The following is a 27,500-nucleotide window of genomic DNA, read 5'->3' on the forward strand; positions in this document are numbered from 1 at the left end:
GCTTACATTCCTGCTTTTTCAAATAAAGATACCAAGAGAACGAAAACAATTTGATAATAAGAGTAAATTAGAAAGTTGCTTAAAATTGCATGCTCTATCTGAACCATGAAAGAAAAAATTTGTGTTCAGTATCCCTTTAAGGATAATGGATAGATGAGAGGTATTTCTCAGCAGTAAAAGGACACAAGTCAAAATTAAGCTTTCATGATTCAGATAGAGTGCACAATTATAAACAACTTTTCAATTCACTTCCATTATCTAAATGTGCACAATTTTTATATATACACATTTTCTGAGGCACCAGATCCTACTGAGCATGTGCAAGATTTACAGAAAATACATATCTGCATTCCATCTTAATGGGAGGAGAGTCCACTGCTTCATTCATTACTTGTGGGAATTAAGAACCTGGCCACCAGGAGGAGGCAAAGACACCCCAGCCAAAGGCTTAAATACCCCCCCCCCCCCCACTCATTCTTTGCCTTTCATCACAGGATGTTGGCAGAGAAGTGTCGGAAGATTCAGAGTAGTCTCTTATGGAGGGTAGTACTCTTTGAGATGGGACTGGAGTTTTAAGTAGTCCTATCAGCCTCTCAGTGAGAGCATTGATGAATGTAAGAGTCCGGAGATGCAGGGAGAGTCTTTCTGCGAAACCATCCCAACTCAGATTTACAGCTCCATAAGCAATCAGCGTTGACGAGTTTAGCTGCCTGATTTTCTGCTCTCAAGTCCATATCAGGAGCGATGCTACTAACCTGTCACACTTGAAAGGCTGTGTTCCTGTTCCACGGCATAGATTCTGGTAAGATTGTTTCATTTATACACATATGATAACGTAAGAAGACAGGGTCAAAGTGTCTTTATCTGTATAGAATCAATGGTAATACCCTCGGAAAGGGAGTTATTGAACAGGGGGGGGATTTGTGCATAATATTATTATTATTGTGTTTAATGCTGCGACATGTGTGAGATGAGGCTCTGTCAGTGTGTGAACAGTCAGTTTCTTAGCGAGAGATCAACGCGGGCGTTTTCTTTCTAATGACACAGTGAGTCCACGGATCATCTCTAATTACTATTCAGGTAAGTGCCTAATTTTATTTTCTTGGGTCAGGAGAATATGGCACTTTTACAGTAAAATCTGTATGGGACTTTTTATTTTAATACAATCCTATTTAGGCTTAATGGGATTCATATGGGCAGTTATGCAGGCACTGGGGGCTTGAGGAGCAGTAGCATATTTGCTGATATGCTGCTGTTATGTGAGAGGTAACTCGTTATAGAGGCTCAGCTCCGGTTTAATTCCGGACTTGGTGGTATATGTTTTTTGTATGCTTTATTATGTGACGGCCACAGGGAGGAATAATGGCGACCGGGAGTCATTTTAGTCACGCCCACGATTAGGAGGGCGGGCTTTTCTGAGGCGGCAAGATAGTGTTGTGCACATCCGGTTTCTCCTTCTGTGCGATCCGGTATAGAGGGGTTTGTTGCGGCTTTGCTAGCAAGGATCTTGTTGGCTTGTAGCCTGTTTGAGCAGCTCTGGGTCCGGATCGTTAAATCTCCTATTTCCCTTGTTCCAGCAGGACAGGTTGGCACCTCAGCAAAAGTTCTGAGGTGAAGAGGCTGTCTGAGGTTGTTAGTGAGCAGCTGCTCTGCGGGTTGCGTTTTTGAATACAAACTTTCATTTTAAAATTTAAAGTGACAGTAACGTTTTTTGTTTTGTTTTTTTGTAGCTTGTGTTTTGATTCCAATTTTGAACCACCAATCCCTTTTTGTTCCTCATGTATTGAGAGAACATTACAGTACAGGGATAGATTTTTTGATTCTGAGCCATCATTATCTAAGGAAGATGCTGTTCAGGGGTCTCCTGTTCAAGATATGCCACAGATTTCTCCTCAAGTGTCCCAAACAACATCGTCCCCACATTCAGTGCCCTGCGCTTCCTCTCACACTCTGGTTGGAGTTACTTTGCAAGACATTGCTACTCACATATCCTCTGCGGTAACTGATGCACTGTCTGCTTTTCCCATGCTGCAGGGAAAGCGCAAGAGGAAAAATAAAGAATCAGTGAGTAAGGTTTCTGACACAGTTGTGGCTATTGCGAATGTTCCCTCCCAGAAGTCTGAGGAGGAAGATACTTCCGTGGCATCTGAGGGTGAAATCTCAGACTCAGTGTAACTCCTTCTTCTGAAGCTGAAGTTGTAACTTTCAGGTTTAATCTAGAACACCTCCGTTTGTTACTTAAGAAGGTTTTGTCCACCTTGGATGACTCCGACATGACGGTCGGAGTCAATCCTAAGAAGTCTAGTAAGCTAAACAAATGCTTTGATGTACCTTCCACGGTGGAGGTTTTTCCTTTACCAGACCGGGCTACAGAGATTATTGCTCGGGAATAGGAGAGACCTGGTATTCCCTTTTCTCCATCCCCAGATGTTTCCAATAGCTGACTCTATCAAGGAGTCTTGGCAGACGGTCCCTATGGTGGGGGGGGGGATTTCTACTTTATCTAAGAGAACCACTATCCCCATAGAGGATAGCTGTTCTTGTAAGGATCCTATGGATAAGAAGTTGGAAGGGTTACTTAAAAAGATGTATGTACACCAGGGTTTACAATGGCAACCTGCAGTATGTATTGCTACCGTCACCAGTGCGGCAGCATACTGGTTTGATGCGTTGTCTGATTCTATTCATACAGATACCCCCCTTGAAGAGATCCAGGATAGGATCAAGGCCTTAAAGTTGGCCGATTCCTTTATTACAGATGCTTCCTTCAAGTTATTAAGTTGGGAGCAAAGATTTCTGGGTTTGCAGTACTGGCTCGCAGAGCTTTATGGTTGAAATCCTGGTCTGCGGATGTGTCGTCTAAGTTTAAGCTTTTGGCGATTCCCTACAAAGGTAAGACCTTGTTTGGGCCGGGCTTGGCTGAAATTATTTCAGGCATTACGGGAGGAAAGTGTAATTTCCTCCCTCAGGATAAGAGGAATAAGCAGAAGTGACAGAGTAATTTTTGTTCCTTTTGAAGCTTCAATGGTAAAAATCCCTCTCCCTCTGCCAAGCAGGAACAGTTCAAGCCTTCCTGGAGGTCCAACCAGTCTTGGAACAAGGGGAAGCAATCTAAGAAGCCCGTTGATGACTCAGTCAGGATGAAGGATCTGCCCCCGATCCGGGACTGGATCTGGTGGGGGGCAGACTTTCTTTCTTCGCTCAGGCCTGGGTTCGGGATTTGACGGATCCCTAGGCGGTGGACATCGTGTCCCAGGGATACAAACTAGAGTTCAAAACCTTTCCTCCCAGGGGCAGGTCTCTGCTCTCAAGGTTTTCTGTAGACCAGATAGAAAGAGAGGCGTTCTTACACTGTGTCCGGGACCTTTCCGACCTAGGGGTGATAGTTCTTTTTCCAATGCAGGAACAGGATCTGGTATGCAGACCTAGAAGAGCTGTCATCTCTTCCACCTTTTAGACTTCTATTGAGGAAGGACCTTCTACTTCAAGGGCCCTTCCTTCACCCAAATCTCGTTTCTCTGAAGCTGACCACTTGAAGATTGAACGCTTAATTTTATCTAATCGTGATTTTTCTGAGTCGGTCATTGAGACCATGATTTAGGCTTGTAAACCTGTTACCAGAAAGATTTACTATAAGATATAGCGTAGATATCTGTATTGGTGTGAATCCATGGGTTACTCTTGGAGTAGAGTTTGAATTCCTAGGATTTTGTCTTTTCTCCAGGAGGGTCTGGAGAAGGTATCTGCTAGTACCTTGAAGGGTCAAATATCCGCCTTGTCTATTTTGTTGCATAAACATCTGGCGGATGTACCAGACGTGCAGTCTTTTTGTCAGGCCTTGGTCAGAATCAGGCCTGTGTTCAAACAGGTTACTCCTCCCTGGAGTGCTTAAAGTTCTTCAGCAGGCTCCGTTTGAGCCTATGAATTCCTTAGATATTAAGATGTTATCTTGGAAAGTTTTGTTTCTTGTTGCAATTTCTTCTGCTTGCAGAGTCTCAGAACTCTCGGCGTTGCAGTGTGAATCCCCTTACCGTATTTTTCATTCGGATAAGGTAGTTCTGCGTACTAAGTTAGGTTTCCATCCTAAAGTGGTTTCGGATAGGAACATTAATCAAGAAATTGTTGTTCCTTCTTTGTGTCCTAACCCTTCTTCTCATAAAGAGCGTCTGCTACACAACCTAGATGTGGTGCATGCGTTGAAATACTATTTACTGGGACTATGGACATTCGCCAGTCTTCTGCTTTGTTCATTGTTTTCTCTGGGAAACGCAAGGGTCAGAAAGCTACGGCTACTTCTCTTTCTTTGTGGCTGAAGAGTATAATTCATTTGGCCTATGAAACTGCTGGACAACAGCCTTCTGAGAGAATCATGGCTCATTCCACGAGGGCTGTTTCCTCTTCCTGGGCATTCAAAAATGAAGCTTCTGTGGAACAGTTTTGCAAGGCTGCAACTTGGTCCTCTCTACACACTTTTTCAAAATACTTTAAATTTGATAATAAATCTGATAATTTCATTCCCATCTGTGGGAGGAGAGTCCACTGCTCCCGCTTGTTTCTCCGGTGGGCGGACCTTAATTTAATTTTATTCTTCTGGCACCATTTATACCCTGATAGTTCTCCTACTGTTCCTTGTTCCCTTTAAGCCTTTGGCTGGGGTGTATTTGCCTCCTCCTGGTGGCCAGGTTCTTAATTCCCACAAGTAATGAATGAAGCAGTGGACTCTCCTCCCACAGATGGAAATTAAATTATCAGGTAAGCATAATTTATGTTTTTGTGATTGGCTCATGGCTGTCACATGATGCAGTGGGAGGGAAAATAGAACTAACTTTAAAATTTGTCAGAAAGAAATCTACTACTCATTTGAAATTCAAAGTGTTTTTGCATTGTATTTTTATTATGCATTTACTGATTATGCTATTCTACTGTGTTTAGTGGTCCTTATGAGTCTGTTTAACTCTTCAGAATCTTTGAGACACAAGAAGGTGAAGAACCAGAGAAGAGAGAGGTGTCTGAGCTGCGCTCAGAATTATGGGAGAAAGAAATGAAACTGACAGACATTCGTCTAGAAGCTCTAAACTCGGCTCATCAATTGGAGCAACTGCGGGAAACTATGCATAATATGCAGGTAATTTGTATGTGACGATTAAATAAAGGAAGCAGACAGTGATAGGCAGATTTTTCATTTACGTAATAACATAGTAGATGATGTTGAAAGAAGACAGAAGTCCATCAATTTCAACCTATACAGATCCCACCCGGTTAACAATAAATAAGCTGTCAATTGAACTTGCATTAATACAATTAGAAGATGAAACATTTAACACAAGCAATCTTATACCTTAAAGTGATGGTAAATCCTAGTGTTTGTGAAACGCTAGGATTTATCATTATAACAAATAAAAGGGACTTTCAATCATGAAGTATAAAACACTTCATGCTGAAAGTTCCTTTATTTGTTTGAAGCCGCACTGAGCTCCTCAGGCTGCCCACCGCAGAATGCTATTTTGCTGAGAGGTAACCTTTCCACCTCTTAGCCAATATCCGTGCGGGCTATCCGGCTTGGCGCTAGCTGGGCCGCACGGCTATTTGCTAAGAGGTGGAAACGTCACCTCTCAGCACCTCTCAGCAAAATGGCATTCTGCCTTGGGCTGCTTGAGGAGCTCAGTGCGGCGAAAGCTTCAAACAAATAAAGTAACTTTCAGCATGAAGTATTTTATACTTCATAATTCTATTTTTAGCCATACATCTATCTAAGCCATTTTTATATTTATCTAAGGTATTAGCAATGCTCCTTAGGCATTGAGTTCCACAATTTGATTGCTCTTACAATGAAAAATTGTTTACGTTGCTGGACATTAAATCTCTCTTCCTCCAGCCTTAAATTGTTATCTCTTGTTACAAACAACTGCCTTGGAATAAACAGAGCTTCCGCCAATATATTTTTATAAAGTAATCATGTAATCTCAAGTGCCTTTTTTTCTAGAGTAAACAGACCCAGTTTGGCTAACCTCTCCTCATGGTCTAAATTTTCTATTACCCTTAGTTTTGTGGCCCTTCTCTGAATGTTTTCGAATTATGCAATGTCCTTTTTTTAAATTGGTCCCCATAACTGCTCTCCATACTCAAGGTGAAGTCTTACTACGGATTTAAAAAGTGACAGAATTATGCTTTCTTCCCTTGAATCTACATGCTAGTATCTTATTTGCTTTAGAAGCCACTGCCTTGCATTGCATTCTCTTAACTTGTTATCTAAATTTAGGCCTAAATCCTTTATCTCCTCTGTTTTGTTAAGTCTAGTCCCATTTAAATAATAGGTAGCCTGTGTATTCTTACTTAGAAATATAGAACCTTACATTTAACAATATTACATCTCATTTGCCATTTACCAGCCTATTCTTCCAAATGTTTTGAATCCTGTTGTAAAGCAATTACACCCTGCACTGAAATGACCTAATCACTCTACACAACTTTGTATCATCTGCAAAACTATAAATGTTGCTATTTAATTAATAAAAATGTTTTTACTTGTTTAACTATTTTTTGTGTGTTTCAGCTGGAGGTTGACCTCCTAAAGGCAGAAAACGATCGTCTTAAGGTTGTACCACCTACGTCTGTACCTTCTACCACACCCTCATCCTGCTCCTCCCCTCGTCGTTCCCTGGCACTATCCCTCACACAATCTCTGGGAATTCCTTCATCAACAGAAAATGGTAACATCATGATAACTGTTTGTACCATTCCAGAATTTGGATAAGGACTCTTGCACACATAAGATGTATTATAGGATTGGTTGATTATATTCATACAATAACCTAGAGTTGATATCCATGCAGATTTCTCTCCTATGGATGCGATGAACGGGTCTCTACAGCGTGAGGTTTCTCTCCGAACTGTGATTAGAGTACCGCCACAACACATTATTAAGGGGGTGAGTCTAATCTGTATACATATGTACATAGAGCTTGCCAGCCTCAAATAAAAAATCACTACTGACATCACATATGTTATATTCTCCATCTGTACTCTTGTAGGATGTGAAGCAGCAAGAGTTTCTTTTGGGCCATGTAAGAATCAGCTCCAAGGCTGACTGGAAGAGCCTGGATGATGCAGTGTGCCAAATATTCCAGGTTTGAGCGGCTTTCTATGTCTTGAATTTTGTAGCCCTTCTGTATCTCCTTCAACATATTTTTGTTTTTCTCTGCAAGTGCTGAAAACCCTATCTATATGTTTATATGATATTGTCCTCACACGTATCCCTTTGTGTTTGTACTTTTATGTTCCTCTTACCTTACTACTATCATTTGTTACCTCTTTAGGATTATGTAAATCAAGTGGACCCTGGGTCTACGTTGGGGCTCGGCAAAGACTCTGTAAGTGGGTACAGCTTGGGTCATGCGAAAAGGGTATTGGACGCAGAATTGCCTGAGACACCGCCATCTCGAAATCTGAGGACAGGAACGAACATTACAGTACAGCTTAAAGGTAGACGTAAAGCAGTCACTAGGATGATGGGAACATTTTGAACACCTATGAGGGAGCTATTGGAAAAACATTGGTGGTATTTTTTGTTACCCACAGACTGACTTTCCCTTGCCACTGTCCTCTTCCAGGTCTAAAGGAGAGATGTGTTGATCTCCTAGTGTTTGAATCTTTGATCCCCAAGCCTATGCTGCAGCATTATGTAAGTTTACTCCTCAAGCATCGTCGGTTGCTGCTGTCTGGTCCTAGTGGGACAGGGAAGAGCTTCCTGGCACATCGACTTGCTGAGTATTTGGTTGAAAGGTCTGGTCGGGAGGTCACTGAAGGGATTGTCACAGCATTCAACATGCATCAACAAAGCTGCAAGGTCAGGACTAGAGTCTGAAATTTGAAAGGGGGGGAAGGGCTATAATAATTAGTCTAGGCAATGAGTCACTGTAGTCAACACAGGTTCAAACCAATCCGAGCTTAAAGGGACATTAAATTCAAAATGTCATCTCTATGAAATCTTTAGTTATAAATAGTTGAAAAAAACAACAACTTTGGAATGCACTTTCATTATTTATTTTACCTTCTTTTTCTGTAATTTTATTCATAACGTTGTAGTTTTTCAATCCCACAAGAGAAACAGGAACCCTGACACTCTTACATGCTGCATAGTGATTGGTTGCTATGTGCGTAAACTTGACTTTATCCGTCCCTAATTGTCTACAGCAAGATTAATCACATTCCGAAGGCCTTTCAAGGGTTGTGCCCCAGACCTGCAAAATGCAAATGCATTATTTTCTAACAAAATTAAATTATAAATGCCTTTAAAAGATTTATTTTCCATACTAACCTGATGCAATATAGTGCATAATGTAAAACCATGACTTCAATGCACCTTTAAAGTGACACTAAATATATTTTATAAGGATATTATTAATGTTGTTCACCGCGTTGTGGCCATGTGTCTTTCACTACATTCCAGTGCTGATGTGTTGCACATGTGCAGCGTCCCTCCTTTTGATACCTGCAGTGTAACCTAGGTTCCAAAATGGCAGCACCCATGATTAGAGGGAGGTGCCTGAAATGTGTTTAGTATTTAGTGTCCCTTTAAGGGTACACAAAACCAGAAACAACTTCACAAGCTCCACAAAAAAACACCCAGAATTTTGTAATGATAAAGAGATAGTAACATATCTTTGCCTAAAGTTCCTAGGGCTTGTAAAAGAGGTAGATCTAAACAAAGAGACCATTCCAAGAAAAGTCTTATCACTAAATCTCCTCAACTTTAAAGTGATGGCCCATGAAAGTGCAGGTACTAAGGTCCTTTACTATTTGGTACGTTGTCCCCATATACTTTGCAATGTAGACTTTAAGGTCCTCAAGCATATAGTTTGTATACCCTGTGCATCAGCTTTCAAATGCTGTGTCTGCTAAGAGAGTTAACAGTGACAGTAAGATGCCAGTAAAAGTGATGGTAAATCCTAGTGTTTGTGAAACGCTAGGATTTACCATTGGAACAAATAAAGGGGACTTTCAGTCATGAAGTATAAAATACTTTTATTCAGAAAGCTCCTTTATTTGTTTGCAGCGTTCGCTGCTCTGAGCTTCTCGGGCAGCCCAGAGCAGAACGCTATATGGCTGAGAGATGAAGTTTCCACCTCTTAGCCAATAGCCGTAAGGGAAATATGGCTTGGTGCCGTATATTGCGGCGCACGACTATTGGCTAAGAGGTGGAAACGTCACCTCTCTGCCATATAGCGTTCTGCTGTGGGCTGCCCAAGGAGCTCAGTGCAGCGAACGCTGCAAACAAATAAAGGAGCTTTCAGAATAAAGTATTTTATACTTCATTACTGAAAGTCCCCTTTTATTTGTTTCAATGTTAAATCCTAACATTTCACAAACGCTAGGAATTACCATCACTTTAAGTGAATGCCACCTCTCGCTGTGTTAGCTGGTGTGGTGTTTAAATGGTTGTGCTGAAACAGTAATATTTTTTTCCAAAACTATTCTTGCTAATATTAGTAATATTGAAAAAATCTTCTATTCAAAACCACTCATCTACATTTACGTTTTAACCATTATAACCCTGAAGACTTGTAAAGGTTTTTCCTTGCCCACTTATATGGTTATTAAAGGGATAGGAAGCTCAAATTTTTTATTTTTTATTTTAAATCATCATCCACCGCATGCGCAGTTTCTGCCTTTAGTAGACTTATGCAAGCGCATAGGGGATCCCATCTCGCTTCTACCTTGAAATGTGTCATCACCGTTGTGTTCATTAGGAATAACAAAGATGGCTGCTGGGCATTTTGATGACTAGTGTGCATGCAATTTCAATATCCAACAAGTGCGCATGCGTTTTCACTAGATCATGGAATATGAGTATTTAAAATAAGTGAGTGCAACTACTTGGGGATTGCATAGTGCACAGTAAATCATTTTAATAATCCTCTGCCCACTTTTATGGGCGTTGTAAACTAAATTTTTCAATATTAAGCTGCTTTGCTTTCTATTACATTTATATTTCTAATTATTAGTGCCCTCTTAGTATTGATATGCTATAGGCAAACTCGAGCAAGTCCATCTAAAATAGAGGTCTCTGGGCTTTTTAAACCCTTGATTAGCCTGGAATGAAACTCTAACATGGATAATGAGTCAGAATATTTGAGAAACACTTATAACATTCTGATTTTATGGAAGGGTTTCTTTGGGATTTTTCAGAATTGGATTAAATTATGGAATAGTTGATGAATACCTTGATAAAAAAAAGTTGATAATATTCTTGGTTTGCATAATCTGAAGGAGAGACATAAAAGTGCTCCTAAACTTGAATATGGTTACTAATAACCTAGTTAAAGGGACAGTCTACTCCAGAATTGTTGTTATTTAAAAAGATAGATCATCCATTTTATTACTCATTCCCCAGTTTTGCATAACCAACACTGTTATATTAATATACGTTTTACCTCTGTGATTACCTTGTATCTAAGCCTCTGCAGACAGCCCCCTTATTTCAGTTCTTTTAGTAGACTTTATGATAGCCAATCAGTGTTGACTCCTAGATAACTCCACAGGAGTGGGCACAATGTTTCACAAAACAAAAAAGTGTCACAAAACACATAAAAATATATTACAAAGTACAGTTACACTCACAATAACACTTTCTGTTAAAAAATATTTAAAAACAAATATTGCACAAAAAGTGTTAGAGGAATGTGTATGTGTATATATGTATGTGTGTTTTTTACATATGTATTTATATGTGTATTCTTTACAGACCTATAAATACATATGTACATATATAAAGACACACACACACACACACACACACACACACACACACATATATATATATATATATATATATATATATATATATATATATATATATATATATATATATATATATATATATATATATATGTGTGTGTGTGTGTGCATTGGAGCCCTTTGCAGTTAAGAAGATGCAATATTAATCTTTATGCAATATTCATATTTAATAAAGTGTTATACTTTGTATTTACTGTAAATGTTTCACATTCCAATGTTCTTCTCATAGCAGAATATGTTCTATGTATTTTTAAATAGATATTCCAATATATATCTGTATATATCTATACCTTTTATATAATCATGTGTGTATGTATATTTGTGTATATATACACACATATATATATATATATATATATATATATATATATATATATATATATATATATATATATATATATATATATACTGTATGTATGTATAGATATATATTGTACCAAAATACCATCAGATATATGTAGAAATATGTAATTATGAATAAATAGAACATATTCTGCTATGTGAAGAACATTAGAATGGGAAATATTAATATTTTCATGTCTGGTTAGCGCCAATGTGAACATGTGATCGGGTTTGCTTGAAGTAGAGTGTTAGAGTTTTTTTTCCCTTTTTTTTGTTACATTGACTTCTATGGGGGAATACGTTAACGTTTGCGCGATATCCTGAGTTTGACTTTTTAGGTTAGCGCTTGTGTGAAAACAGTTAACGAGTTAGCGCAGGAGCGTTAAATACCGCTCCTCTTGTAATCTGGCCCTTTATGTTTAAATAAAACACTCTAAGAGCAATACAGAACAAATCCTAAGGTCCACAAAAAGAAAAAATATTCACTGGCACTGTATACTTTTATCAAATGTAGAAACAAGATGGATGCTGTAGCAATACTGCTTGGTGCTATCTTCCACAAAAGGTTATAATAGTTAAAGGGACTTGTAACTCAAAATCTTTCATGATTCAGATAGAGCATTCAATTTCTTCTTAAAGACACGATGAGTCCACGAATCATCTTCATTACGTATGGGATATTCACCTCCTGGTCAGCAGGAGGAGGCAAAGAGCACCACAGCAGAGCTGTTAAATAGCTCCTCCCTTCCCTCCCACTCCAGTCATTCTCTTTGCCTACGTTAGTGATAGGAAGCGGTAAACTGAGGTGTTAGTAAAGATTCTTCAATCAAGAGTTTATTATTTTTAAAGTGGTGCAAGATTGTGCTGCTTTGTTCTAGGGCGTAGCCGTATTCCATATCAGTCTCTACAGTAGAGCTATTGGTGGCTTTAGAGCAATGGGAACTTGTGGGACATAATTCTCACTGCGCCTCCCATAGATTGTTGCTGCCCTGCCTCTGGAAAACCTGAGAGATTCTAACTCAGGACTTTCTCTTCATTTCACAGGTCCATGGGAGGGATAGGACCTCTTAAACCTGGAAACTGCCTTGCTGCCAGGCAGAAGATGAGGTAAGTGCTGACTTTATTTCTGGGAAGGGAAATCTCAGAGAGAGTTTGGGCACTTAATTTTTTTTTTCTTTTTTTTTTCTTTTACACAAAGACCTCATCGACATTGGGCTCCTTATTATGGGGGCTAACAGAATGCATCTCCTAGCTTTAGGGGACGTTGGCAGCTTGGACGCAGGCACTGGGACTGAAGGATGACATGTGACTCTCATCTCCCGGCGGTTTCATAATAGTACATAGCCGCCCGGGAGATTTCTTACTGACAGACTAATGTTGGAGAGCGAAATCAGTGTGAGGGTGTTTTACTCTTGAGAGTTGGTTTACGGACTATGCAGCTGTCTAACAGCTGAGCAGTCTGTTATTTTGCCCCCGGTCGTCTAACTTAATAATAATGGCGACCGGGAGAGGGATATTGAAACACCCACGAGGGACGGGGCTTGTGTGGCGCAAATTTGGCTGCGCACACCTTTTTAAGTGCTCCGGTTCTCAGAAAGAACCTCAGCAGGGGTTTTGCTGACTAGTAGATCTAGTGGTTGCATTTTTAGACAACTCCTCCCTAGTACTTCCGATTATCGGAGGGAGCGCAAAAAGTTTTGTCTGAGTGTTACGCTTGGAGACAGCGCTACAACTGTTTTAGGATTTTATCAAAAGGACTGGCAGGCACCTTTTGAGGATCAGACTGGAGAACACATCCAGATGAAATCCCAGAGGCAGTTTTCTGTTTTCAAGATTATCTGTAGTCCAGATAAAAGGAAAGGCGTTCTTACTCTGTATCAAGGACCTCTTCGACCTGGGAGTGAGAGTTTCTGTTCCGTATCAGGAACAGAGTCTGGGATTTATTCCAATCTGTGATTCCCAAAAAAGAGGGAATTTTTCAAGACAATTTTAGATCTCAGGAGTCTAAACAAATTTCTCAGAATACCGTTCTTCAATATGGAAACTATTCGTTCCATTTGTACTTTGATCCAAGTGGGTCAATTTATGACAATAGTGAATTTAAAGGACACGTATTTGCTTGTTCCCATTCATAGGGATCATCACAAGTTTTCTAAGGGTTGCCTTTCTGGACCTATACTTCCAGTTCGTAGCTGTTCTCTTCATTCTTGCCGCAGCTCCCAGAATTTTCACAAGGTTCTGGGTTCGCGGTTGGCGGGGCTTCGGTTTGGGGGCATTTTAGTGGCGTCCTATTTAAACGACACCTTAGTCCAGGCGCCATCCTTTCAACAAGCCAGATCCTACAGAGACTGGGTGTTAGCCTTCCTGTGATCTTATGGATGGAAGGTAAATTTGGAAAAGGGTTTCTTGGTCCCATATACAAGGGTAAATATTTTAGGAACAATTATGGATTCCCTATCAATGAAGGTTTTTCTGATTAATGTCAGGAAATCTAAGATTTGCGATTCATGCCTAGCCCTTCATTCCACTTCTCGGCCGTCAGTGGCTCAGTACAGGGGGGTAATCGGACTGATGGTGGGGGCAATGGTCACCATTCCGATTGCTTGGTTTCTTCTCAGACCTCTGCAGTTAAACAGGCTCAAACAATGGAGTGGAGTTTATGTGGACTTATCTCTTCAAATACTTCTCAGAGACAAGGGTCTCTCTGCTATGGTGGTTGTCTCTGGGTCATCTCTTCCAGGGATCCTGCTTTCGCAGACCATCTGGGTTGACTGTGATAACAGATGCCAGCCTTCTAGGGTGGGGAGCAGTCTGGGGCTCCCTAAAGGCTCAGGGAATTTGGTCTCAATCTGCAATGCTTCCTGGTCTGACTCCAGTTAGCGTCGGCTCAGTTTATCGGGTTCCAGACGGACCACATATCGTCAGTGGCCTACATCAATCATCAGGGAGGAACAAGAATCTCCTTGGTGATGACAGAAGTTGCCATTATAATTTAGTGGGCGGAGGCCCAATCTTGTTGTCTGTCGGCAATCCACATCCCAGGGGTGGACAACTGGGAGGCGGATTTTCTGAGCAGACAGACTTTTCATCCGGGGGAGTGGGATCTTCATCTGGATGTGTTCTCCAGTCTGATCCTCAAATGGGGTCAGCCGGAGTTGGATCTCATGGCATCTATTCAGAATGCCAAACTTCCAAGGTACGGGTCGAGATCCTGAGATCCTCAGGCGGCGCCGATAGATGTTCTGGCGGCCCTTTGGTCCTTCAATCTAGCATATCTGTTTCCTCTGTTTGCTCGCCTTCCTCGAGTGATTGCCAGGATCAAACAGGAAAGGGCTTCAGTGATTTTCATAGCTTCGGCCCGGCCTCGCAGGATCTGGTATGCAGACCTGGTGGAGATGTCGTCTCTACCTCCTTGGAGGCTTCCGCTTCAGGAGGACCTTCTGATTCAGGGACCCTTTCATCATCCAAATTTAGATTATCTGAAGCTGACTGCTTGGAGATGGAACAGTTGATTCTAGCCAAGCGAGGTTTTTCTGACTCAGTCATAGATACTTTGATTCAGGCTCGTAAGCCTGTCTCTAGACAGATTGTCACAATATTTGGCATAAATAACTTTCTAGGTGTGAATCCAAGGGCTACTCCTGGAGTAGAGTTAGGATTCCTAGGATTTTGTCTTTTCTCCAGGAAGGATTGGAGAAAGGATTGGCAACAAGTTCTTTTAAAGGGTCAAATTTCAGAATTATCTATCCTGTTACACAAGCGTCTAGCTGATGTCCCTGATGTACAGTCTTTTGTCAGGCCTTAAACAGAATTAGGCCTGTGTTTAGACCAGTTACTCCTCCATGGAGTCTTAATTTAGTTCTCAAGGTTCTTCTAGGGGTTCCGTTTGAACCTATGCATTCCTTAGATATCAAGTTGTTATCTTGGAAGGTTTTATTTCTGGTAGCGATTTTTTATGCTCGTAGAGTGTCTGAGCTTTCAGCATTTGAATGTGAGCCCCCTTTCCTTATTTTTCATGCGGATAAGGTTGTCTTATGAACGAAATTTAATTTACAGGCGACTAAAGACTTTCGCCAGTCTTCCTCTTTGTTTGTGGTATTTTCAGGGGACAGAAAGCTACGGCTGTTTCTCTTTCCTTTTGGCTGAAGAGTATTATACGTTTGGCTTACGAAACTGCTGGACAGCAGCTTCCTGAAAGGATTACGGTTCACTCCACTAGGGCTGTTGCTTCCTCTTGGACATTCAAAAATGAAGCTTCTGTGGAACAGATTTGCAAGGCTGCAACTTGGTCTTCTCTTCACACTTTTTCAAAGTTTTACAAATTTGATACTTTTGCCTTGGCGAGGCTGCTTTTGGGAGAAAGGTTCTTCATGTAGTGGTGCCTTCCGTTTAGGTATCCTGTCTTGTCCCTCTCGTATCATCCGTGTACTCTAGCTTGGGTATTGGATCCCATAAGTAATGAAGATGATCCGTGGACTCATCGTGTCTTTAAGAAGAAAAGGAAATTTATGCTTACCTGATAAATTTGTTTCTTCTTAGACATGATGAGTCCACGGCCCGCCCTGTCCTTTTAAGACAGGATGTTATTATTGTAAACTTCAGTCACCTCTGCACCTTGGCTTTTCCTTTCTTTTCCTAACTTCGGTCGAATGACTGGAGTGGGAGGGAAGGGAGGAGCTATTTAACAGCTCTGCTGTGGTGCTCTTTGCCTCCTCCTGCTGACCAGGAGGTGAATATCCCATAAGTAATAAAGATGATCTGTGGACTAATCATGTCTAAGAAGAAACATATTTATCATGTAAGCATAAATTTCCTTTTTAAACAACTTTCCAATATTCTTTGACTATCAATTTACTTCATTCTCTTGGTATCCTTTATTAAAGGAGCTAGCAACAAAGAAAGATTAATAGTAGGAGTAAATTAGAAAGTTGCTTAAAATTGCATGCTCTATATGAATCATGAAATAAAGAAATTGGGTTTAGTATCCCTTTAATAACATACAAACGGGTTACCAGTGATTATATAAAATAAAACCTGCAAGTCTAAAAAACAGGAGGCTAAAATAAAAATAAAAAATATAGCAAGTTCCTTCTTCTGAAAAACACAAATATAGACTGAGGTTTTATAGGAATTTGTCCACAGCGAAAATATCAAGTGTTTAAAGGGAAGGGCATTAACATACTCTTCCCAAAGAAACTTCATAGAATCACAACTGGACATGATTTCTTCAGTTAGCTCCCAGTAGTCCATTGCTGCTCCTTCAACAAAGGATACCAAGAAAATGAAGCACATTTGATAATAGAAGTAATTTGGAAAGTTGTTTAAATGTGGCGTTTCCTGTCCCTTTTAATGGTAATTTCTGATTTGTCTGCTCATCTCTTCTAAAGAAATATTCTGTTAAAAAGAAGATTCATAAGTTTGTGCTTAAAGTGAAGGTAAACTTTGATGAATGAAAGCCCGTTTTTTTTTAAAATACTATTAAAAACGGGCACTTTTTATTCATCAAAGTTTACAAAGCAGCCGTTTTGATTAAAAACTTACCTTTGTTTTTTTGACAGCCAGAGCAGCTTCCCCCACCCGGAGATCCTTTCTTCACACGTCATCAATGACTAATCCAGCTTCCTCCAATCACGGCTTTCCCCCCAGGGGAGTCATTGTCTGAGGCCATGCTATGATTGGAGGAAGCCGGATTAGTCATTGCTGGGTGTGGGGTGTGGGGGAAGCTGCTCTGGCTGTGAAAAGAACAAAGGTAAGTTTTTAATCAAAATGGCTGCTTTCTAAACTTTGATGAATTAAAGTGACCCTGTTTTTAATAGTATTTTTTAAAAAAAAACGGGCTTTCATTCATAAAAGTTTACCTTCACTTTAAGAACATTGTATGATGAGGTTTTAATTCACAAAGCCCTTCATACCTGAACGGAAGAATCATAGAGCTTAGAAGGAGATATCGCTAATGACTTCATTTGGTTAAATGTGTCCAGTAAAATGATTGCATAATATTGTTGAATCACGTCTGTTAAAGGGATTTGAAGCCCAAGAATGTTCTTTTGTGATTTCAGACAGAACATACAATTTAAAAAAAAAAAGTTTCCAATTTAAAATTTGCTTTCTTTCTATAATATTCTTTTTTGAAGAGATACACAGGGTTTCTGGAGCACTACACGGCAGGAAATAGTGCTGCCGTCTAGTGCTCTTGCAAAACTGCTGCCATATAGTGCTCTAGAAATGGGCTGGCTCCTAAGCATTACGTACCTACTTTCAACAAAGGATATCAAGAGAATGAAGAAAATTGATAATAGAAGTAAATTAGAAAGTTGTTTAAAATTGCATGGTCTATCTTAATCCTGAAATAAAGGTTTTGGGTTTCATGTCCCTTTTAATGACTAACTAATAATAATGATAATAACAATAAGTAGTAGCAATTGATGGTTCGAAGAAAAACAATTCTGTATTGGATTTTTGTAGTACCATCTTCCAAAGAAGCGATAGTGCATTCAGTAACTTAACAGGCCAATCAGCTGTACCAGGATTAGAAACAAATCTAAACAAGCAAACTGGTTTAAAATCACATGAAATGCGCTAATCATTGTTTAGCCATTACGCAAAACTCATTTATCAGAGTTAAGATATTGGCCTCCATTCATCAATGTGCGAGCAGGTTCCCAATTCCCTGGTCGGACTAGTCCAAAGAGATTAAGACACAGAGGTCTGATGAACACTTCTTCTTAAAGGGACACTGAACCCAAATGTTTTTCTTCTGTGATTCAGATAGAGCATGCAAATTTAAGCAACTTTCTAATTTACTCCTATTATCATAAAAAGCATGAATGTAAGTTTAGATGCCGGCCCATTTTTGGTGAACAACCTGGGTTGTTCTTGCTGATTGGTGGATATATTCGCCCACCAATAAACAAGTGCTGTTGTCCAGTGAAATTGGCTGGCTCCTGAGCTTAAATGCCTTCTTTTTTTAAATAAAGATAGCAAGAGAACGAAGAAAAAATTATAATAGGAGTAAATTAGAAAGTTGTTTAAAATTGCATGCTCTATCTGAATCGCGAAAGAAAAAATTTGGGTTCAGCGTCCCTTAAACTATTGGGTGCATTTTCACTCATGTGCCTGCCCCAAAAGAGCACCAAAGCTGCATTTGCAGCTTGATAAATGGAACCTATTGGATGATCAGGGGAAATCTTTTTTATTTCTTGTCTTTTTATTAATTTCAATGAAACAACAAATCATAACCAAACAACAACAAAAAGATACACAAAATAAGATAAGATTTGCAAGTAAAACTGCAGTCATTATCCACTGAACATTGCAGATATATATTGCCCCCCCCCCCCCCCCACATTAGTCACATGGAGGAAAATCAACTACTAATGCAAAACAGGAAAGGCTGCTAATAACAGTGCTGTAATTATGGGAGATTTTAACTACCCTGATATAAACTGGGCCAATGAAACTAGTAATTCAGCTAAGGGAAATAGATTTTTTTTAAAATAACTTCTTGTCACAATTAATAGAGGAGCCAACTAGGAATACAACTATATTGGATTTAGTGCTATCAAACAATACAGAAATAATATCAAACATAGAAGTCAAAGAACATTTGGGTAACAGTGATCATGATATGGTCACATTTGAAATCTTTTTTCATAAGCAGTGTCTTAAAAGTTTAACTAAGACTTTCAAATTTCAGGAAGCAATATTCAATGATTTAACCCCTTAACCCCATCTGATGTGTATATATACGTCTTGCTGTACTTTGCTTATCGTACCGCAAGACGTATATATACGTCTGAGCTTCAGGAAGCTCAGTTTAAGTTACAGCCAAAAGCTGGAGTTTCTGAAACTCCAGGAATCTGCCACATATGGAACAAGAGCAAGATCGGTGCTCCGGTTCCATATGAGGGCAGATGCGTGATAGTTACAGACGGTGACACTGTGTGTGTCACCGTCTGTAACGATCGTTGTTGAAGCCAGCGGGAGGCGTGAAAAAGGAGATTTTATAGGTACTGGCAGAGGGTTTGGGGGATCCTACACTGCATAAAAAAAATTTAATATAAAAATGTAAGGCTTTTTCTTTTTTTATTAGCAGACTGTCTGCCAGTACTTAAGATGGGGCGGGAGTGACCAGTGAGGGGCTGGGGGAGGGAAGAGAGCTGTTTGGAGGGATCAGGGGGTAGGAAGTGTCAGGTGGGAGGGTAATCTTAATACTAAAGCTAAAGTGAACCTTACAAACTACATAATTAACCTCTTCACTGAGGGGGAATAATATGTGTGGTACGCAGCTGCAATTAGTGGCCTTCTAATTACCCAAAAGCAATAGAAAAGCCATATATGTCTGCTATTTCTGAACAAAGGGGATCCCAGAGAAGCTTTTATAACCATTTGTACTATGGTTGCACAAGCAGTGTGTAAATAATTTCAGTGAGAAACTCAAAGTTTGTTGAAAAAAAAATTAAAAATGTATTTGATCGCATTTGGCGGTGAAATGGTGGCATGAAATATACCAAAATGGGCCTAGATCAATACCTTGGGAGGTCTACTTAAAAAAAAAAAAAATATATATATATATAATATAGTTTTGACGGGTAAATAATAAAAAAACAAGGTTCTATTTCTGTTTAAATGGAGTGATAGCAAAAATGCTACAAATTCAACTGGCCCATTTTTTGTTCAGCACCTGGGTAGCGCTTGCTGATTGGTGGCTGAATGTAGCCATCAATCAGCAAGCGCTACCCATTGTGCTGAACCAAAAATGGCCCAACTCTTTTTAAAATAGCTTAAAGGTGCCAGATACTGAAGCTCTGCTTCTTTGTACTGAGGCTGCCATTTTAGAGCTCAGGTATTCTCACAGCCTGTAACAGAAGCTGTGCACACTCACAGATCAGTAATAGTGTCCACTTTTTTACAGCTGTATAATGTGCTTCAGGTTAGGATATATGATACAAAGCAGGAGATTTACATTTTTGCACAGTTTTACAGCTACACAAAATATATTTTTAAAGCACGTAATAATATAATATAGAGCGATGCAACCACTGCAAAAATGTAAACCTCCTGCTTTGTATCATGCACCCTAACCTGAAGCACATTATACAGCTGTATAAAAGTGGGCAATATTACTGATCTGTGAGTGTGCACAGCTTCTGTCACAGGCTGGGAGAATACCTCAGATCCAAGATGGCAGCCCCCAGTATGAAGAGGCGGAGCTTCAGTATCTGGCACAATTAAGATATTAGAACAGGAGAACTGCAGGAACAGTATAAAATACAATAACATAGTGAGTAGTTGCTATTCTTTTGTAGTTGTGCACAGCATTTTAATGTCCCTTTGAAATGAGCAGTAATTAGCCACAGTTTTGCAGGTTATATTAAAGGGACACTAAACCCAAAATTATTTCACGATTCAGATAGAGCATGCAATTTTAAGCAACTTTCTAATTTACTCCTGTTATCAATTTTCTTTGTTCTCTTACTATCTTTATTTAAAAAGTAATTACCTTGTATCTAAGCCTATGCAGACTGCCCCCTTATTTCAGTTCTTTTGACAGACTTGCATTTTAGCCAATCAGTGCTCACTCCTCAGGTAAATTCACGTGCATGAGCTCAATGTTTTCTATGTGAAACACATTAATTAATGCCCTCTAGTGGTGAAAAACTGTCAAAATGCATTTAGATTAGAGGCGGCCTTTAAGGTCTAAGAAATTAGTATATGAACCTCCTAGGTTTAGCTTTCAACTAAGAATACCAAGAGAACAAAGCAAAATTAGTGATAAAAGTAAATTGGAAAGATTTTTAAAATTACATGCCCTATTTGAATCATGAACGTTTTTTTTGGACTTGACTGTCCCTTTAAGGAAAACTGTATATTTCAAGAATTTTGGATGAGTGGAATTTTAAACAATATTGTTTTAACTATATTACACAGGATAGATGCCTAATGTTTTATACATTCATAAACCCTTTTAGGACCTTCAGCTTTATTTGTCTAACCTGGCAAATCAGATTGACCGCGAAACTGGCACTTGTGATGTCCCTTTAGTGATCCTGCTGGACGATGTTAGTGAGAGCGGTGCACTCAGTGAACTGGTGAATGGGGCCCTAACGTGCAAGTACCACAAGTGGTAAGATACATCATACCACAAACATACACTGTACACATATTCAGTGTATTTGTAGTGTGTCTGTAATATATTCCTAAATCACATTACTCTTGTAGCCCTTATGTCATTGGGACCACCAATCAACCAGTGAAGATGACTCCAAACCATGGACTGCACTTAAGCTTCAGGTAAAAAAAATGTATGCATGTTTATAAAATGAGCTGATGAGTTGATAAAATCTTGTGCCGCAGAGAAGAGAGCAGTTATTTAAGGGCTGTGAAAGAAGAGCAGGAAAGAGATGTTTCTGATCATAGGTGTCTGTAGGGGGGAAAGCCCATGTGTTGGCCAGCTGTGATCATCACTCACAATATTTAGCACTACAAGTGTAAATAAAAAAAATTATGTATTGAGATATATTCCTATTCTGTGCACATACAAACTTTGTAAGTTAATCATCTCTCTCCACGAATCATAATTAGTATAATTATACTTCTCTCACAGGATGCTGACCTTCTCAAACAATGTAGAACCAGCCAATGGATTTCTAGGACGATATCTGCGCAGGAAGCTGCTGGAATCGGAAGGAAGTATTGGAACGGGACATGGAGAACTTTTGAAAGTATTGGACTGGGTTCCTAGGCTCTGGTATCATCTGCACACGTTCTTGGAAAAACACAGTACCCCTGACTTTCTTATAGGTATGTATGTAGCTGTCATGTAAATGCAGTTTAGTTGTGTCCAATCATTAGAGATGATATTTAGAGATTCAGGAGCCAGCTACATAACAGTAATAAAGAGATAGGAAAGTCAAATTTAAACTTGCATGATTCAGAGCATGTAAGTTTAAGACACACTTACATTTTTTACATTTTGTTTTTGCTTTGTACTCTCTGAGTATCTCTTGTTGAAAAAGAATACGCACATATCCTTCACTAGTGGGAGCTAGCTGCTGATTGGTGCCTGCACACATTTCTCTTGTGATTGGCTGACTAGATGTGTTCATCTAGCTGCCAGAGTGCAATGTTGTTCCTTCAGTAAAGGATAACAAAAGAACAAAGCAAATTTGATAATAGAAGTAAATTAGAAAGTTGTTTAAAATTGGTTGTTCTATCCAAATCATGAAATAGAATTTTGGGGTTTCATGTCCCTTTTAAGTTAGAGATTACCTAATGGCTTTTTTTTATGGTTTTTCCTCCATTGCAGCATTAGCTACAATACAGTAGATGGCATCGAAAGACAAAAACATGCAATCACATTAAATATAAACAAATATCTAAACTGCCTTAAAGGAACATGAAACCCAACATTTCTCCAACATAGGTGTGTCCGGTCCACGGCGTCATCCTTACTTGTGGGATATTCTCTTCCCCAACAGGAAATGGCAAAGAGCCCAGCAAAGCTGGTCACATGATCCCTCCTAGGCTCCGCCTACCCCAGTCATTCTCTTTGCCGTTGTACAGGCAACATCTCCACGGAGATGGCTTAGAGTTTTTTAGTGTTTAACTGTAGTTTTTATTATTCAATCAAGAGTTTGTTATTTTAAAATAGTGCTGGTATGTACTATTTACTCTGAAACAGAAAAGAGATGAAGATTTCTGTTTGTAAGAGGAAAATGATTTTAGCAACCGTTACTAAAATCCATGGCTGTTCCACACAGGACTGTTGAGAGGAATTAACTTCAGTTGGGGGAACAGTGAGCAGTCTTTTGCTGCTTGAGGTATGACACATTCTAACAAGACGATGTAATGCTGGAAGCTGTCATTTTCCCTATGGGATCCGGTAAGCCATGTTTATTCAGAAAGTAAATAAGGGCTTCACAAGGGCTTATTAAGACTGTAGACTTTTTCTGGGCTAAATCGATTCATATATTACACATATTTAGCCTTGAGGAATCATTTAATCTGGGTATTTTGGTAAAATAATATCGGCAGGCACTGTTTTAGACACCTTATTCTTTAGGGGCTTTCCCTAATCATAGGCAGAGCCTCATTTTCGCGCCGGTATTGCGCACTTGTTTTTGAGAGGCATGACATGCAGTCGCATGTGTGAGGAGCTCTGATACATAGAAAAGACTTTCTGAAGGCATCATTTGGTATCGTATTCCCCTTTGGGCTTGGTTGGGTCTCAGCAAAGCAGATACCAGGGACTGTAAAGGGGTTAAAGTTAAAAACGGCTCCGGTTCCGTTATTTTAAGGGTTAAAGCTTCCAAATTTGGTGTGCAATACTTTTAAGGCTTTAAGACACTGTGGTGAAATTTTGGTGAATTTTGAACAATTCCTTCATACTTTTTCGCAATTGCAGTAATAAAGTGTGTTCAGTTTAAAATTTAAAGTGACAGTAACGGTTTTATTTTAAAACGTTTTTTGTACTTTGTTATCAAGTTTATGCCTGTTTAACATGTCTGAACTACCAGATAGACTGTGTTCTGAATGTGGGGAAGCCAGGGTTCCTTCTCATTTAAATAAATGTGATTTATGTGACACTGAAAATGATGTCCAAGATGATTCCTCAAGTGAGGGGAGTAAGCATGGTACTGCATCATTCCCTCCTTCGTCTACACGAGTCTTGCCCACTCAGGAGGCCCCTAGTACATCTAGCGCGCCAATACTCCTTACTATGCAACAATTAACGGCTGTAATGGATAATTCTATCAAAAACATTTTAGCCAAAATGCCCACTTATCAGCGTAAGCGCGACTGCTCTGTTTTAGATACTGAAGAGCATGAGGACGCTGATGATAATGGTTCTGAAATGCCCCTACACCAGTCTGAGGGGGCCAGGGAGGTTTTGTCTGAGGGAGAAATTTCAGATTCAGGAAAAATTTCTCAACAAGCTGAACCCGATGTGATTACATTTAAATTTAAGTTGGAACATCTCCGCGCTCTGCTTAAGGAGGTATTATCCACTCTGGATGATTGTGAGAATTTGATCATCCCAGAGAAACTATGTAAAATGGACAAGTTCCTAGAGGTCCCGGGGCTCCCAGAAGCTTTTCCTATACCCAAGCGGGTGGCGGACATCGTAAATAAAGAATGGGAAAGGCCCGGTATACCTTTCGTCCCTCCCCCCATATTTAAAAAATTGTTTCCTATGGTCGACCCCAGAAAGGACTTATGGCAGACAGTCCCCAAGGTCGAGGGAGCGGTTTCTACTTTAAACAAACGCACCACTATACCCATAGAAGATAGTTGTGCTTTCAAAGATCCTATGGATAAAAAATTAGAAGGTTTGCTTAAAAAGATGTTTGTTCAGCAAGGTTACCTTCTACAACCAATTTCATGCATTGTCCCTGTCACTACAGCCGCGTGTTTCTGGTTCGATGAACTAGTAAAGGCGATCGATAGTGATTCTCCTCCTTATGAGGAGATTATGGACAGAATCCGTGCTCTCAAATTGGCTAATTCTTTCACCCTAGACGCCACTTTGCAATTGGCTAGGTTAGCGGCGAAAAATTCTGGGTTTGCTATTGTGGCGCGCAGAGCGCTTTGGTTGAAATCTTGGTCAGCGGATGCGTCTTCCAAGAACAAACTACTTAACATTCCTTTCAAGGGGAAAACGCTGTTTGGCCCTGACTTGAAAGAGATTATCTCTGATATCACTGGGGGTAAGGGCCACGCCCTTCCTCAGGATAGGTCTTTCAAGGCCAAAAATAAACCTAATTTTCGTCCCTTTCGTAGAAACGGACCAGCCCCAAGTGCTACGTCCTCTAAGCAAGAGGGTAATACTTCTCAAGCCAAGCCAGCCTGGAGACCAATGCAAGGCTGGAACAAGGGAAAGCAGGCCAAGAAACCTGCCACTGCTACCAAGACAGCATGAAACGTTGGCCCCCGATCCGGGACCGGATCTGGTGGGGGGCAGACTCTCTCTTCGCTCAGGCTTGGGCAAGAGATGTTCTGGATCCTTGGGCACTAGAAATAGTCTCCCAAGGTTATCTTCTGGAATTCAAGGGGCTTCCCCCAAGGGGGAGGTTCCACAGGTCTCAATTGTCTTCAGACCACATAAAAAGACAGGCATTCTTACATTGTGTAGAAGACCTGCTAAAAATGGGAGTGATTCATCCTGTTCCATTAGGAGAACAAGGGATGGGGTTCTACTCCAATCTGTTCATAGTTCCCAAAAAAGAGGGAACGTTCAGACCAATCTTAGATCTCAAGATCTTAAACAAGTTTCTCAAGGTTCCATCGTTCAAGATGGAAACCATTCGAACAATTCTTCCTTCCATCCAGGAAGGTCAATTCATGACCACGGTGGATTTAAAGGATGCGTATCTACATATTCCTATCCACAAGGAACATCATCGGTTCCTAAGGTTCGCATTCCTGGACAAGCATTACCAGTTCGTGGCGCTTCCTTTCGGATTAGCCACTGCTCCAAGGATTTTCACAAAGGTACTAGGGTCCCTTCTAGCGGTGCTAAGACCAAGGGGCATTGCAGTAGTACCTTACTTGGACGACATTCTGATTCAAGCGTCGTCCCTTCCTCAAGCAAAGGCTCACACGGACATAGTCCTGGCCTTTCTCAGATCTCACGGATGGAAAGTGAACGTGGAAAAGAGTTCTCTATCTCCGTCGACAAGGGTTCCCTTCTTGGGAACAATAATAGACTCCTTAGAAATGAGGATTTTTCTGACAGAGGCCAGAAAAACAAAACTTCTAAACTCTTGTCGGACACTTCATTCCGTTCCTCTTCCTTCCATAGCGCAGTGTATGGAAGTAATAGGTTTGATGGTAGCGGCAATGGACATAGTTCCTTTTGCGCGCATTCATCTAAGACCATTACAACTGTGCATGCTCAGTCAGTGGAATGGGGACTATACAGACTTGTCTCCGAAGATACAAGTAAATCAGAGGACCAGAGACTCACTCCGTTGGTGGCTGTCCCTGGACAACCTGTCACAAGGGATGACCTTCCGCAGACCAGAGTGGGTCATTGTCACGACCGACGCCAGTCTGATGGGCTGGGGCGCGGTCTGGGGATCCCTGAAAGCTCAGGGTCTTTGGTCTCGGGAAGAATCTCTTCTACCGATAAATATTCTGGAACTGAGAGCGATATTCAATGCTCTCAAGGCTTGGCCTCAGCTAGCGAAGGCCAAGTTCATACGGTTTCAATCAGACAACATGACGACTGTTGCGTACATCAACCATCAGGGGGGAACAAGGAGTTCCCTGGCGATGGAAGAAGTGACCAAAATCATTCAATGGGCGGAGACTCGCTCCTGCCACCTGTCTGCAATCCACATCCCAGGAGTGGAAAATTGGGAAGCGGATTTTCTGAGTCGTCAGACATTGCATCCGGGGGAGTGGGAACTCCATCCGGAAATCTTTGCCCAAATCACTCAACTGTGGGGCATTCCAGACATGGATCTGATGGCCTCTCGTCAGAACTTCAAGGTTCCTTGCTACGGGTCCAGATCCAGGGATCCCAAGGCGACTCTAGTAGATGCACTAGTAGCACCTTGGACCTTCAAACTAGCTTATGTATTCCCGCCGTTTCCTCTCATCCCCAGGCTGGTAGCCAGGATCCATCAGGAGAGGGCGTCGGTGATCTTGATAGCTCCTGCGTGGCCACGCAGGACTTGGTATGCAGATCTGGTGAATATGTCATCGGCTCCACCATGGAAGCTACCTTTGAGACGAGACCTTCTTGTTCAAGGTCCGTTCGAACATCCGAATCTGGTCTCACTCCAGCTGACTGCTTGGAGATTGAACGCTTGATTTTATCAAAACGAGGGTTCTCAGATTCTGTTATTGATACTCTTGTTCAGGCCAGAAAGCCTGTAACTAGAAAAATTTACCACAAAATATGGAAAAAATATATCTGTTGGTGTGAATCTAAAGGATTCCCCTGGGACAAGGTAAAGATTCCTAAGATTCTATCCTTTCTCCAAGAGGGATTGGAGAAAGGATTATCTGCAAGTTCCTTGAAGGGACAGATTTCTGCCTTGTCTGTGTTACTCCACAAAAAGCTGGCAGCTGTGCCAGATGTTCAAGCCTTTGTTCAGGCTCTGGTTAGAATTAAGCCTGTTTACAAACCTTTGACTCCCCCTTGGAGTCTCAACTTTCAGTTCTTCAGGGGGTTCCGTTTGAACCCTTACATTCCGTTGATATTAAGTTATTATCTTGGAAAGTTTTGTTTTTGGTTGCAATTTCTTCTGCCAGAAGAGTTTCAGAATTATCTGCTCTGCAGTGTTCTCCTCCTTATCTGGTGTTCCATGCAGATAAGGTGGTTTTACGTACTAAACCTGGTTTTCTTCCAA

General features: G+C 40.5%; 1 protein-coding gene across 6 annotated transcripts in view; it reads left to right on the plus strand.

Annotated features, from left to right (window-relative positions):
* NAV1 (neuron navigator 1) overlaps window positions 1-27,500 on the plus strand; it is a 345,632-nt gene that overhangs the window by 289,970 nt on the left and 28,162 nt on the right. For all 6 annotated transcript variants that reach the window (XM_053706924.1, XM_053706925.1, XM_053706926.1 and 3 more), the window contains 9 exons: window positions 4,963-5,125; window positions 6,554-6,710; window positions 6,834-6,928; window positions 7,032-7,127; window positions 7,317-7,482; window positions 7,611-7,846; window positions 21,111-21,265; window positions 21,361-21,432; window positions 21,746-21,942. In XM_053706924.1, coding sequence (XP_053562899.1) covers window positions 4,963-5,125; window positions 6,554-6,710; window positions 6,834-6,928; window positions 7,032-7,127; window positions 7,317-7,482; window positions 7,611-7,846; window positions 21,111-21,265; window positions 21,361-21,432; window positions 21,746-21,942 — 1,337 coding nt within the window. The remainder of the gene's footprint in view (window positions 1-4,962; window positions 5,126-6,553; window positions 6,711-6,833; window positions 6,929-7,031; window positions 7,128-7,316; window positions 7,483-7,610; window positions 7,847-21,110; window positions 21,266-21,360; window positions 21,433-21,745; window positions 21,943-27,500) is intronic.

Source organism: Bombina bombina, chromosome 3, assembly GCF_027579735.1.
Source record: "Bombina bombina isolate aBomBom1 chromosome 3, aBomBom1.pri, whole genome shotgun sequence".
NCBI lineage: Eukaryota > Metazoa > Chordata > Amphibia > Anura > Bombinatoridae > Bombina > Bombina bombina.